The 15,066-nt window shown below is 35.7% G+C and overlaps 1 protein-coding gene across 3 annotated transcripts in view; it reads left to right on the top strand.

Annotated features, from left to right (window-relative positions):
* Window positions 1-15,066, top strand: part of WDR41 (WD repeat domain 41) — a 1,028,182-nt gene that overhangs the window by 86,975 nt on the left and 926,141 nt on the right. For all 3 annotated transcript variants that reach the window (XM_044063698.1, XM_044063697.1, XM_044063699.1), the window contains one exon: window positions 13,490-13,544. In XM_044063698.1, the coding sequence (XP_043919633.1) occupies window positions 13,497-13,544 (48 nt within the window). In that variant the 5' untranslated portion in view covers window positions 13,490-13,496. The remainder of the gene's footprint in view (window positions 1-13,489; window positions 13,545-15,066) is intronic.

The raw sequence follows: 15,066 nt of genomic DNA, 5'->3' as shown, positions 1-15,066 counted from the left end.
AGGAATTATGAACGATAATAAAACTTGATAGAAATTATACTATATTATAAATGCAAAGAATTGTGGGAAGGAATGGAAGTAAAAAAAAAGAATTAAAAGCATTGTGAATGAAGAAAGAGTACCAAAACCAAATTGTGTTATGAAAAATAGAGTATGTGTGAGAAAAATGAAAAGGAATGGTACTTAAATATTATGAAAGTATTTTATTGCATTGATCCATGGAAAGATTTAGAAATAGGCAAGACACAATCCATAATGATGCGATATGATATAACTATAAAAAGATTAAAGAACGTAATGATTTTTATGGAGATTGTGTATGAGAAAATTGCCAGTTAAGGGAAATATGGCATATAGGAAGAAACCAGATAGAATATGTAATAAATGTGGAGAATTTGAGACTACTGAGCATGTGTTTTTAAAATGTAAGAGTTAATAATTTGTGGAAAAAAATATGTCAACATAATAGGGTGAAAAGTTTGTTAAAATGTATGCAAATAAATATGGACATAATAGAATTTTGGTTATTATGGTGCACAAAAATAGGAAAAAGTGAAGAAAATGGAAAGAGTAATATTTTATGTTTCATGAACTATATGGAATGAGAGACTAAATTAAATACAATAGAAAATGGACTTCAACAAAGATTCTGGAGAAAATAGTTTTGGTTGTAGATAAAACAGTGGGGGGATACTTTAAATTGAAGATTATAATATATGGAGATTTGTAAATTTAATGTAAATATGTTAATATATAAATATGTAATGTGTATATTAATACAAAACCCTACTCTTTGAAGTAGGGGGTAGAGATTGGATGCTACACATCTTGACTTCCTGATTCCTGTCCAGGCATGGAGACAGCCAGGAGGAACAGGGAGAAACATGGCTACTGAGAGCCAAGGCAGTTTGGGAGTTAAATGTGTTGAAAATGAAGAAGAAATAGTAGAATCACTACCAGAAATCTTGTCAGGTGGTGTGGGAGCAGAGAAAACATTATCTGCTGATAGTGAGGAGATTGGGAAGGAGATGGAGCTAAATGCAGTAGTGGAGATGGATTCAAGAGAACATTTTCAGAAAAAAACATGCTTTAAATGGCAGGAAAATGTGTTATTTCAACCCTCTATTTGTGAGGGTTGGGGGATGAGTATCTGGAGGAGCTAGATAACCAGAGTGAGACAAAAAGCAGAACTGCTGTATCCTGGAGTGACGTTATGAAAAAAATAAAGAAAGAAAAAGAGAAGGAAAAAATGCCAGAGAAGGTTCCAGAAAAATGTGCTCAAACAGTGGAAGAAGGAGCTAAGGAGAAGACAGAGATGAAGGAAGTAAAGAAAAAATATGTTGTTCGGGTGAGCAGTAAAAAAGTAAAAGGCCTGTACAGATATGAGGTATGGGACAATGTTATTGCTCCTCTGGGAGTAAAAGCCAAATAGGTAAGAGCTTTCATTTTAATTAACAAACACATGTGTTGCTTGTTTTTTGAAACTGGCCAGGCTATGGAAAACTTTTTAGGGGCCTATGGAAAAAACAAAAGCAGACTTTCCATGGTCACAATATGTTGTGCAAGCCTTTTTCAGGCAAACAAAAATATTCTCGATTTCAGTTTAGAACTGAAGTGGGAGCAAAAGAACTGAGAGAATATTTGTTGACAATATTTAAAGAAGTGGACACTACTAAAATTTATGATGAAAGAGGATTATGGACTGGGAGTTGTCAATGTGGAATAATTTAAAAAATGGAAAATGTCAATGTGATACACATACCTAGTATTATTAATGTGCATGGCAGTAGAGGTTTTGTAAGGTACAGAGGATAACTGAAGAGTTTTTTGTGGAAAAGTGATAATTTAATTAATGAATGTGACAAAAAATGTTATTTATGTGGTCAGACAGGTCTTAATACAAAGAAATGTGAAGTGAAATGTAAGAAATATGGTAATACAGGACATTCATGGTTAGAATGTGAGGTAGAAATACAAGAACATGAAATTGTACAAGCAAAAGAGTTAGCGCTATACAAGAGCACACAACACACAAGAACAAGAAAAAATAGAAATCATATTTAAATTTTAAGGGAAAGACAAAGAGAAAAAGGAAGCAGATGAAACAAGTGAAGAACATCAGAGTGACCTATAGTAAAAGGCAATACAAATTCAATTGGAAAGAGAGTTAGGTAAAGAAAAAAAATTAAAAATATAGTGGTAAGAGAGAATAAGAAAAGTAAATGATAAGGATTATCCTAATAACTGTTCTACAAAGCTGAAAATATTAGCTTTGAACATGAACTGTGTGAATAATATTAGGAGAAGAATTAGTATTTTACAATGGTATGTTTCAGTAGATGCTCAAGTAATAGTATTAGAAGACATTAAAATGCTATCAGAAGAAGAAAGGGTGCAAACAGAAAAACTTTGCAGTGATACTGTTATTTGGAATGTAGGCAAAGAAACATGTTCAGGTATATGTGTACTATGCCAAGAAAATATAAAAATATCCAATATTACAATAGTAGAACTGTGCCGAATAACAGTAGTGGATATAAGATGGATAAAATATGTATATAGACTTATAACATATGCATATGTGACAAAAAGAGAAAGCGTTTAAAAGTATACCTAATTATGTCTGTGTTAACATGGATATAATAATGACAGATGACTTTAATTGTAATTTGAGAAATGAAAAAGAATAGTTGTGATGTTGACATGGTTACTAAAATTATGAAAAGAGGAAAATTATGAAGATCAGAAAATAAATACTGGACTTACAAAAGAAATGAAACTAAGACATAAATTGATTATTTTTATATCAGAAGGCCTACAAATTACACAAAAAGGAATTAAATGTAATGGGTTCTCTGATCGTGGCAATTTGGATAAGAATTCAGAAAATGAGGAATATATTAAAATAGGCAAAGGCATAAAAAGAGTAAATAAAAAAAGAGTTAGATTCAGGAGTAAAGAAAAGAAACTACATGGGCAAGATGATGTATTTTTAGAATGTATAGAAAAGAAAAGGAAAAAAGAAAAAATGGAATACAAAATATTAAGTCAAGAAATATTGAAAGACTTGATAGAGAAGAAAAAATATTTTATGAAAAAGAAAAAGAATTTTATAGAAGAAATCAGGATAAATTTAATTGCTATATAATCAAAAATATTGCTTATAAGGAAAAAATAAGTAGCAACATACGTTTTTAAGATAATAAGAGAAATGTATTACTGGCAAAAATGGTGTTTATGGAAGTAATGAATGAGTGGCTAGAAAGAGGAGAAGGAAGAATTAATTATAAAGACATTTGCACAGGTATGATAAAATTTATATTAATGAAAGGAGATGAAGATGAAATTAAATAAAACATTGGAGCCCAATTATGCTGAATACCAGACTATACAATTTTATTGAGAATAATAACTAAGAGACTACAGTGTAAAATATAAAGATTATATGATCACAGTTTGGGAGAAAACAGAAAGGGAGTCAAGATCTATTGTGCATAATAAGGGAAGTCATTGATGATAATAAAGTGGAAACAAAAATCATGATTGGCGATGTCAGTAAAGTATATGATAATATTCGGTATAAAGCATTATGAGGTGATTTTACAAGCATACAACATAAGTGAAAAAATATTACAGGTAATTAAATCAGTATATGAAAAGAATTATATGAAATTGAATGTAAATGGTTGGATTGGGGAAAATTTGAGAATAGTCTGTGGTATGTAACAAGGATGCCCTGCAAGCAGTATGATGTTTGCTATACTCCTGAACACAGTAGTAATGGAAATTAATAAAATGTCAAGTAAGGGAGGATATAGAATGATGGAGAAGATACATTTACCAATAATGTATATTTATGCTGATGATATTGTAGTAATAGCAAAAAAAAAATAAAGTCGGGTGGAAAAAATAATGAAAAATTGACTGCATGGTTGAATAAAATTGGTTTAAGTATAAATGAAGAGAAAAGCAAATAATGTGGGTATGAAGGTGTTATAGGAGGTGTTGAATATAATGAAAAGAGTATAGATATTTTAGGAATGGTATTTGGAAGGACAGAATACAGACATGAACAATGGGATAAAGTTATTAAAGAAATCGAAGTCATGTTTACTTTCTGGAAGACATACAGATTTTCATACAAAAAGAAAGCACTTTTAATAAACACCATTATAATAGGTAAAGTAGCTTATATTGCAACTGTTTACATGATGCCAATGATGCACAAAAAAGAAATTTGCAGATATTTTTTCATTTATTTGGGGATCAAGATTGAACCCAGTTAAGAGGGGAATTTTATATATGAAAGAGGAACAAGGGGGATTAGGACTGATTAATCCACTTGTGCATGCAGCCTCTTTAAGTATGTATAAAATACTAAAAGGAATAATGGAAGGTAATAAAGATTTGATAAAAACAATAATGTATTGTAAATATAGAGAAATTTAGGAAGTAATGGAAATGAAAAAAAGGAAGCACAGGTTTTTTTAATTATTAATGAAGAAATGAAAGAATTTTATAGTAAAATTGTATAGTGGAAATTAAAGAAAATAATAATTCTATTGAAAAAGAACAGAAAAGAATGGTATGTTATCCTTTTATTTGGTGGATCCATGGAACGAGTTAGAAATGGATAAAAAGAAAGCAGTAATAGCAAGATACAGAATTTATAAAATAAATAATTTAATTTTTTGTGGAGGTTGTCCATACGGAAATTAATAGCAATGGTATATATGCCATACAAGAGAAAACAGGACAGAATATGTAATAAATGTAAAGAACTGAAAACTACAGAACATGTTTTTAAAATGTGAGAGAATTCAAAAACTGTGGAAAGAAGTATGTAAACATAATTTGATTAAAAGTTATATAAATTTTGAAATGATAGACATGGAGTATGAGTTTAAGGGACAAGATCCCAGAATGAAGCTAAGCAAACGGACAGAATCATAGTCTGTCTAACATGGATTATATGGAATCAAAGACTTGACGAAATCAAATACAATGGAAAATAGACATTGACAAAAATACTGGAAAAATATGGTTTTGGTTGTGGGTAAAAGAGTGGAGGGATACTTAAAATGGAAATATCAATGTATCGAATAATGTTAAAATATGTAAATATGTAAAAATATGAATTGTGTATATATGTGTGTGTGTGTGTGTGTGTGTGTGTGTGTGTGTGTATATATATATATATATATATATATATATATATATATATATATATGTATGTATGTGTGTGTGTGTGTGTGTGTAAAAAAGAATCTTACACTTCTCAATAGGTACTGTGGGATCCTTTACATTCACTCAAGTTACCACCAGCTCAAGCTAATAGGCCTCGGTATAACTTCTCTGAGGCACAGCACACTCAGGAGTGCATTACCTCCCTTATGCTGCACCACAGTGTTAATTTATCTACCTGGTGTGGGAATAGAACCTGGTGCCTTTATCAAGGGTCTGGATACCGCATCCATTTTGGAGGCTGCTACTTGGACCTCTGTGCAGACTTTCACTACAAAGTTAGATAACATTTCTAGAGCCAGAGCTGGCTTTGCCAGGGCTATCCTACATGGGTTTTTCGAGAACTTTTCGATTGTTTCCTTCTCTCCTTCTCCACAATAGCTTTTGTACTCTCCTTTTAGTAAGTGGGAGGTTGGCATAATGGTTAAGGTGCTTACCTTAAAGATGCAAGGTGCAGGGTTTGATTCTCAGATGTGGTAATTGGCTAGGCTTGAAATGACCCACAAGGGCAGTTAACCTAGTACTAATCTATTTTCATCACAATAAACAAAACATGCTGGAGGGATAGGTTCCTGACCCAGAGACTCCGCAAACTCTGGAATAGACTGCCCATACATGTCAAGCAGAGCACCTCTTTGGCCCTCTTCAAAAGGAACCTTGACGATTGGATGGGAGAAAGGAAATTCACACTAAGGATCACGTCCGTTGCCCTGCTAGACAGGGTTCCAGGGAAGCAAATAGTGTGGGAAGAAATAATCAGGGAATTGGTATGGCTAGGCTTGTATAGGCCCTAGGGCCGATAGCCTAGTACCAACCTATGACCCTATAAGAAATAGTGCAACAGTGATAAGGAAGGACATAGCACAGTTGTGTAAGCATTTACCATAACAGTAGATGCCCTACTTTTCACTATTGCATTCATTCCTCTCTCCTCCCCCTTTCTTTGTTCTGTTTCCTTACCCTCTGGCCAAGGGGTTCCCTTTCTTCCCTTTCTTGAATGCATGTGCTCTTTCTTTTGTTCCTCTTGGGCTGCTGTTGTTCTTGGGCAGTTTGTTCTAAGGATTAGGAAGCCCATACATCACTTATGTATCTTGCATCCTTGACATAGGACATATGTCTGATGAGCAGCACCGAGAAGGGCCTAAGGTTTTTGTATGTTGGCCAGATGTATGGCTATCCTCAGTAGGATATCCCTTTAGTACAGAATACTGCAACAGTGAAAAGTAAGATATCTAATGTTATGCTAAGTTCTTGCACAACTGTACTTTCTCTATTGATGGGGTCCTAATATCATAGTCTGCATCAGCTTTTGTTCCATGGAATGAAGCATGGGGCAGATCCCACTCTTCTTTGCTTTGCTCCCATCGCTAATGAAATATTGCATGTCCTGAAGTCAAGTCACAAAACACTGCAACAATAATATGTCGACATTGCAAGAATGCTTTCTCAGAATATCTAAATGCGTAACATTGCACAACAGTATCAACATATTTTTTTTTGCAGGGGGCAGCTCTCATGCACCCCCTTATCTGTCTGTATGTTACCACTGAAGCCATTCAGTCTTGGAGAAAAAAAACTTGAAAAGTTAATAGAAAGTCATCTTTTTCCTGTTTTGTGCTTCATTCACCCTCAGAAACTGCATGGCAATTAGTTTTATAATATCATATATTTAATGTTTTGTTAAAATTTTCAATAAAAGCAGTTGAATAAAAAAGAAACTGCATGACACAAAACAAACGGTAAAGAGGACTGTGATGTGCTAAGATATTAACAGTGTCAGCAGAATAAACATAAGTGCTGAGAAAACAGGACAAAATAGGCTGTGGTGCTTGTACTGTACTCCTTTGTATTCCTTTTCTTGGCAGATGCTTGTGCATTGAGATACGTGTTGATTGATGTTTGTGGAGTACTTAGGTAAGGCATTGCAGCTGTGATTGGCGGTGCTTCTCTAATAATCTGTCACTGCCATTCTGCTTGCAGCAGTACAACCCGTGTCCTATAGGTGATGTAAACTGAGTGACAGAAGTGCATGCCTTTTATTGGTTATTCATTGTTTTTCTCTTGATTTGTTCTGTATGCACAATTAAAAGTTCAGAACTTCTGTTACAGTAAGAACATGTCATTTTAACTTTTTTTTCCCTTTGGAAGTAGGAGGGCTAGCTTTGTCTTCCTTTTCTGATATCTGCGTAATGCATTTTATTTTGAGATTATTTTACTTTATTTTTAATTTATGGTTTTAACTACCATAGACCCTTACCTTTGTGAATTTCACTCACCTAACCACTGAAATTTGGGTCAACTGTGGATAAATATGGCTAGGCTTGTAAGGACTTTAGGGCTGTTAGCCTAGTAACCTTCTATGAACCTTTGAACATTATCAAAAAAATGAATTAATTTACAGAATTCTCTCATTTTGTGCTTACATGCTTCTTCTCTGACTGCTGTTTTGTTCACTTCTGCCTTGCTCAGAAGAGGTGCCTTTTTGTTTCTTTAACTGAGCGAAATGTTGAAGTTTTTTGTTTTTTTGGCTGGCTGCTTCCACAAACTCTCACATCAGATGCAGTACAGATATTTTCATACTAAATTGCTTGAGTATCTGATCTCCAGAATTGAATGCTGTTAATCAGAAAGGATAATACAACATATCTTGTCTATTTTCGGTTTATAGTTAAAACACTTTTGGCGTATATAACTAGTAAAAAGTTCCTTGCCAACATTTTGGGTATTAACTTGGGCTTGTAACAGAAATGTATCCAACTGCAGTTTTCACTCCCAGATCTAGTCTGCAGCAGTGATTTTTCTTACTTTTGATTGGTCATTGAAAACGTGTTGTACTTTTTTGTGTTCTGTGATCTGTATGCAGGACAAATATGGCTTTTGATTTCTTTAAAGTACTTTGGATATCAGAAGATCAGTTGTTACTCTGGCTAAACAATCCGTTTTATATTTTTGGTGTTGAGAGGGTGGGGGAACTTTATGTACTGTTGGTGATTGATTGCAGGGCCCACCATGCCTGTAGCTTAGCACCACTTCAGTTAATGTGAGTCACCCATATGGAATATCCATTACATATGCTTTAATTTTTATTTATTTATTTTTTTAAATATTTTTGACCCCTGTGTAGCTGGACTCCACTACCATTATCACCTCTCACTGAACTTGTATACTGAGTCACCTGACCCCAAACCTTATCTGATGTTTGTCCCGTAGTCACAGAAGAGATGGAGGTATCCCGTTGCAGCATCATACTTACGGATACAGGAATTTTTCACAGTATCCTTCCACTTTTAACTGCCCCACACACACCTGACATACAGTGCTAAAGGCCAATAAGACAAAAAGACTGTCAGTGATTGCCGTCAGGATAGATGCCCTTAGTTTCACAACTGAGGCCTATCATCCCATGCTAAAAACCCTTTGTATCCCTCCATGATGCATGAGTCTGCTGGTTCCCATCTGTCTGCAAACTCCTCACATACTGAGCTTGCTAATTTGAACCCAGCTTCCTTGGGTTTCAATCCGGAGAGATGGTAATAGAGTTGAGTATAAAATTGTACCATTCACGGTCAGTAAAGATACCTTAAGCAAGCCCATGTGGAAGGGACACCAGTTCATCCAGAAAATCCTGGCACTTGCCTATTCCATTCCAAAAAGAAAATCAGGTAATTTGTAATGGGCAGTGGCTAAGATGACAGTGCATTGTGGTTCTAAAAGTGGATTATAAAGTCCTCCAGTGCAGACAAATTGCTTGCGATGTTCTCCATTTAGATAACACAGAAATAAATTGCCTCAGTAGTGTGACACATTCAGAAACGTGGCATACAGAGTGGTATTTCTGTGTTATTAACTTATAATGGTCTGCAGTGCAATATACAGGAGAGGTAGGTTAAAATTGGAGTGCTATCTTTCCCTGCAGAAAGGAAGGTATTTGGTCAACAGAACTGCTTTATTAACAAGGACGGTAAGAGGTGATACAGCTCACTTTGCAGACAGAAGTTGGTATTACAGTTCATATGCTCATTCCATTGCTCTTCTGGGAAATTAATGGAGATAGTGTTACTACATCTCCCTCTTTTTATAAGGTAACCCCTATTTTAATGTATTTCTAGCATTTTTTAAGAGGATGGGTGGGTTGGTCTCATGATAGTTTTCAGCCATGATCTGGGCCAGACATCTACTATACATACAGAGAAAATTGAACAGTATATACAAATATTTACAGTAAATATGATATGTACAGTCAGTGTATATGGAGTAAAGATAGAAATGATGTCAGAAGCACTTTTGTGTGATGAGAAAATAGGTGGGAGTGAGAAGTGATGATGCTGGCAAATGTTCTATGATTTTGGGACAATACTTTTTTTTTGTAAGAAACCATGATATTTTTATCTGAAGCTTTTTAATATTTTATGAAACAACAGAGGCAAAGTTTTTATCATATTCTTAACAAAGCCAGAAATAATAGGAGATGAACAAAAGCCAAAAATCTGGCACAAATTTTAAATATTTCTCTTATAAACTTTAATCATAAAGTTGCTAGAATAGCAGGTTTTGCATTAGGATGCATTTTCTGAAGGACAAGGAGTCTGAAACTCATATTTCTGTCATAAGTTAGTGACTTTGGTTCTCACTGAGTTGCCAGAAAACCACAAGTTGTATGAGGACGAGAACAAAAACATAAGGCAAAAATTTGGACATTTCTGCAAAATTCTAGACAGTTGGGAGATATGCTTTGCAATGATATGGGTGTGGCTTGCCCTGCAAAATTTCCCATTTATGTTAAAAATTCCCCGGTTTGGGTATCTGAGAAGGTGGCAGATAATTATAATGTGCATGTACACTAGTAGGAAAAAGGGTATTGTTATGAGCTGATGAGGATCTACAAATGTGAGATATTTGAGCATGTACACAGCAGCTGTCAGTGTTGAGTCTGACATGGAGCAAACTGCATACAGTTTGTGTTAAACAAACTTATCCCATAAGAAAAGAAGGAGACGAGAGATGATGAAGTCATGTAAGCACCTCAGAAACAATTTAGCAGTAGAGGAATGCAGTGTGATCAGTATACCTAGAGGAGGTGTAAAGGAAAGTATTTTTTTTTCACAGAGAGAGTATTAAATGCGGGTTACTATTAAATGTTCAAAGTGAGTTTTGATTGAACTTGAAAGCACAAAAAGACAAAATAGCAAAACGGCATATAAGCAAATTCTTTCCTTGGGAAAGAAATCGCTTGGCCACTTCTGTTACTTTGCCATTAAATGCATAGATGTCATTCCATAAGAAATTGAGAAATTGGAAATGGTATTAGCCTTAAAGTTATTCTAGATGTATGAAGGAAAAGCAGTATTACTGCTCGTCACTGACAGCTTTGTGGTTTAAGGGTATGTCTGTGAGAAACTTGTCAAAGATGTCATCTTTCAAAAACTCTCACCAAAATGCATTTTATTATTCAAAAATATGATTTTATGTTTGCTCTGTAAAATCAAGTTTTGAATGATAAGAAATATTTATATTAGGTTCAGTTTTCAATTTTGATATTTATTTTAACTTTATTTTGCAATGTTCATCAGAAGAATAAAGTCTGTGTCAAAATGCTGAAAGATTACTCCAGAAATGTAAGCCCCTGATTACTGTGGCAAATGTAGCTTGTTATTTCGGTAATCTTTAGCATTTTGATCCCGAAGATTTAGCCATTTTGTGATAATGTGATGCAATTTCTTAGTGGCAGGAGTGTGAGGCCATTTTTTAAACTCTTGAAAGTATACTTTATAGACATTATTGCATGTATGTAACAAAACATTCATCAGTATAACGTATGTTTACTTCTTAAGCTTAGAAAGTACTGCTAGGGCTAGTGTTGGACTACTCTTAGTACATGGCAACAAGAGTAGGTAAAGTACTTCATGGTTTTCAGATGCTCCTTTGAAGTGATGCACATGCAGTTGGGTAATTGTGCTGTGAGATGCCACTGATGGCATCTGTTTCATGAAGGTGAATGTGCATTAATTGAGAAGCATGTGAAGCATACATACATTGACAAAGGTCACTGTAAGGTGAAAGTCCTTTCCTTAAGTGCAGTAATGTCAAGACTTGTCTTTCCCTTAAGGTGCAGTAACATCAGACTTATTCATAGTAAGTAGGGGCTACAGCCCCCAGCTGTGTCCAGTACAGGAAGTACTTGTTTTTGTAAAGTGCTTGAAAGATCACTCTTTTTAATTTCTCCAAATCTTTTGGGTTTCTAATACCTTGACCCGAATGGACCCCATTCCTAAGTCAAAGTGTGATTAAAGTTCATGAAATTAGTATTGTTTCAATCTTTGTCAGCCAGAGGTGCTCTTCGCAGTACCCGCAATGTGCCCAGTAATGACTCATGCAATTCATACGGAGTTACATGTATCGGTAACGTATCCAAATATATAAGGAAAATGCACTTACCCTGAGGTACAGTAAACTCATATGTATTCATAATATGTATGGGCTGTGGACTCCAGATTTGCCCAACACAAGAAATACTTATTTTTATAACATGCTTGAGTGCCATTTTACCTATTTTTTTTTTAATCTGAAGTATAATTTGAGTAACTTTACACCACACAGAATAGACAGGAAAGGCAGATTTCCATTGCATGTTAACCACAGAATTAGTACTGTTAAGATGTTAGGTCATTCGGATGCAGTGAGTCAGGCTAACACCATGATCACCAGTGGTCATTTGCTGATGGTGACTTGTTGGCAGTCTTGCAGACTGTATAGAATAAACTCTGGAAAGGCTTATTGGGTTTGTAGGAGTAGGAACCATTTATCTTCCAGATTTCCATTTTGGAAGGACTCTGGGCAATTTGTCACTGACATCTCTGCTGTTCAACTGTTATTGCAATACTTTACTATTTGCATAGAAAAAAACAACTTGATATAGCTCAGACTGTGTAACTTTCTTACAGAGAGTGAATTCCATATGTAGCAACAACATTTTACCTAACATCGCAATACTGTAAACATTTTTTACATATAACCATACTCCGTGGTTCACCCTAGGTAGTTTTAGTGAGTATATATAACGCAAACTACATTTGAAGTCTTTAATGTATTTTTTAAAAATAAATAGACTTAACGTCCTTTAGCCCTAAGTTTCAGAAGTTAGTTAATTATTTATGGTGAAAGTAATTGTCAGCAGAACCCGCGGTGGTGGTGCTGCGGTAGCGTTGTCGCCACACAGTAAGACGCTGTCCGGTTTGATTCTCAGCTAGAGCGTCTTCTGCGTGGAGACATGTGTGAATGGGCGTACCTTCGTTGAAGGTTGTGCATCAGGGCTGGTAACTCTGCATGTAAAAATCAGCTACCAATCATTAGCGGACCGGAGTTCCTCTGTGGCGACTCCTAACCGGGAAAAGCCGAAAGACACAACAACATCTGTAGATTAGCTGACAAGCACACTTTTCTTTTGATATTGGGAAGTTCAGGGAAGATCAGATGGCTGTGGGTTTTATTTCATACCAGGTCATTTCATGTTCATGTGTTCTGACTATGTAGTACAACACTGGGATAGGTATGGTAATTCTGGTGTCCTTTTTCACATGAGGTTTAAACCAAGGTCTCATCTTTATGACTTGGTGGATAGAAAATATTTCTTGTTACCTTTCAAAATATTAAGGGGATTTTTGCCCTAGTTTTAGCATGTGACCATCAGTTGGGAAACACTGCTTCTGTGTTTCTGACCTCCAATCCTAGTGTTATGTCCCTGTTCTGGTACTACCAGTGGGATGTGGAGGGGTCTTGGAGGTGGAGCAGAGCAGTATTTATCATGTCATGCCCTCAGCATGTGATGCTGTATCCTAGCAGGATGGGACAGGCAGTAGGGCATACTGTCATGGGATAGTTATGCCTATCTAGTTGCCTCGCCCCTCCCAGCTTGTTGATCTTTCTCTCTCAGACCCAGCCTCCCTTACAGCTTGACAAGCAGTCTGCTGCTTCATTACAGTTGTTCTGTCATTAATTAAATGCATGTCACCTGAGCTGGAAGCAGGTGTCCTGCACAAATTACCTGTCACCAGTTTAAATCCTACCTTGGGTATTTTGTGAAAACAGACCATACTTCTAGTGGGACTGAATAAATAATAGCATAACTAGTGTAGGTGTTCTGAAAATTTTTCGTCACCTTATAGGCCTTGTTATAGTGTTACAGTTAAGAACTTACTGTATGCTGGTTAATTTATTTATTTTAATTTGTCATTTGCTGGTACTTTAGGTCCAGAATGCTCAGATGGCTCTTGGGAAGCAGGGAACCACAAGGTGCTGCAGAGGTACAGTAAATTATTACATTTTGTGTTTTTAGTTTGTTTTATGTAGAATTTAACCTTACAGATTAAGCCTACATAAGAAGCAAGAAGAAGAATAAATGCAGAATATTACTTTGCAAGATATTGTTATTTATTTTAATTTTTTGTTCAGTTGTATTTCTCCAGAGAACATACAATTTGGTATTGTCTTTCTAGTGGAATCTTGAGTCTCAGGACCTTTTCCCAGTATTTTGTTAGGATACTAGTTATATGATTTTACTGGAGATCTGCTTGCCTATGACAGCTTGTAACACTGTTGTCCTTTTGCAGTGTTACTTAAGTCCTGACACAATACCTATGCATGCTTACAACATTTTGTATCTGTTTCTCAATGGAGTGATCATGACTGCTTATTCCTGCTGCCGTACAGTTCACCACCTCAGTGGACTACCCCACATCAGGCCTAGTGTCTGGTTCTGTTGGACAAGAATGTCTGATATTTCTTCCCTGAACATGCATGCCACGAGCTGTCCCCCCTCCCCTTTTTTTCTAGTACTATGGAAAGTACTAGAACAAGACTCGCTAATGTTTCTTCCTGACTTCAGACATGAAATTTCTGCAGAACCTTGCTGGCTTTACAGATGATGACTCCTTGTGGTCTGTGTTTGATTGTCATGTTATAGCACTGGTGTTGGTAGTGTTGAGGAGACACTGGAGACTTTATATCGCTGGTTCCTTGTCAGAGTGCAGCATTAGCTGTAAAATACTTCCTTTTCTGGCTGAGACTTTTTTTGGCAGTGATATTATAGTGATATTCGATATAGCATTCAGCCCTCAGTGTTTTGGGATACATCTTGCACAAATTCTAGCCATGCATTTTAGGACAAACTGCCCTGTTTCAGATGAAAAATGTTAAACATTGCCAAATAATTTCCCTTGATTCCAACTGGTTCCTCAGCATCAACATCTGACACCTCTTCTCTTGCTTATGAGTAGATGCAATACATTAAAACCAGTTGATGCATACACCCCTGTATTTACTTTAACATCATTTTTTTCCTGTACCAGTTGTTGTTTACTGTTATTCTATCCACTTTAGAAAGGAACACACAGATACCTTACTAAAAGGTACAAGGCCTTAATTAAGATGTCCTGCTTGGACCAACTTAAAACACTGTCACTATACTCTGTATCCTACAGACTGCTAAGAGGTGATCTGTGTCTGCCATACATGGCATCCTTCAGTCCAATACTAATGGACCTATTGTGCATCAGAGAGTCAAATGGCATCAGAAATACTCAGTCTAGGATTCTAAGCTTTTCTGCAACACCAGAAAAATGGCTTGTAGGTACAGGCATATCTCATTGAGGATGCTCTGGACAGACTCCTCATTCACGAAAAAAAAAATAATCATCCCTGTCTGTATTCATGCACAGCTTGAAACTGTGGATCTTAATTGAAATTTTACCCCTGGACTGCCCTTGCACTTCTAATGGGCAGAAGCAGCACGTAAATGCTTTGGTTCATGCATGGGTCCTCTCAAAT

Source organism: Protopterus annectens, chromosome 2.part2 (genome assembly GCF_019279795.1).
Source record: "Protopterus annectens isolate FY-2018-M chromosome 2.part2, PAN1.0, whole genome shotgun sequence".
NCBI lineage: Eukaryota > Metazoa > Chordata > Ceratodontiformes > Protopteridae > Protopterus > Protopterus annectens.
Note: the sequence above shows the minus strand (reverse complement) of the source record. Positions and strands in the feature narration are given on the sequence as shown.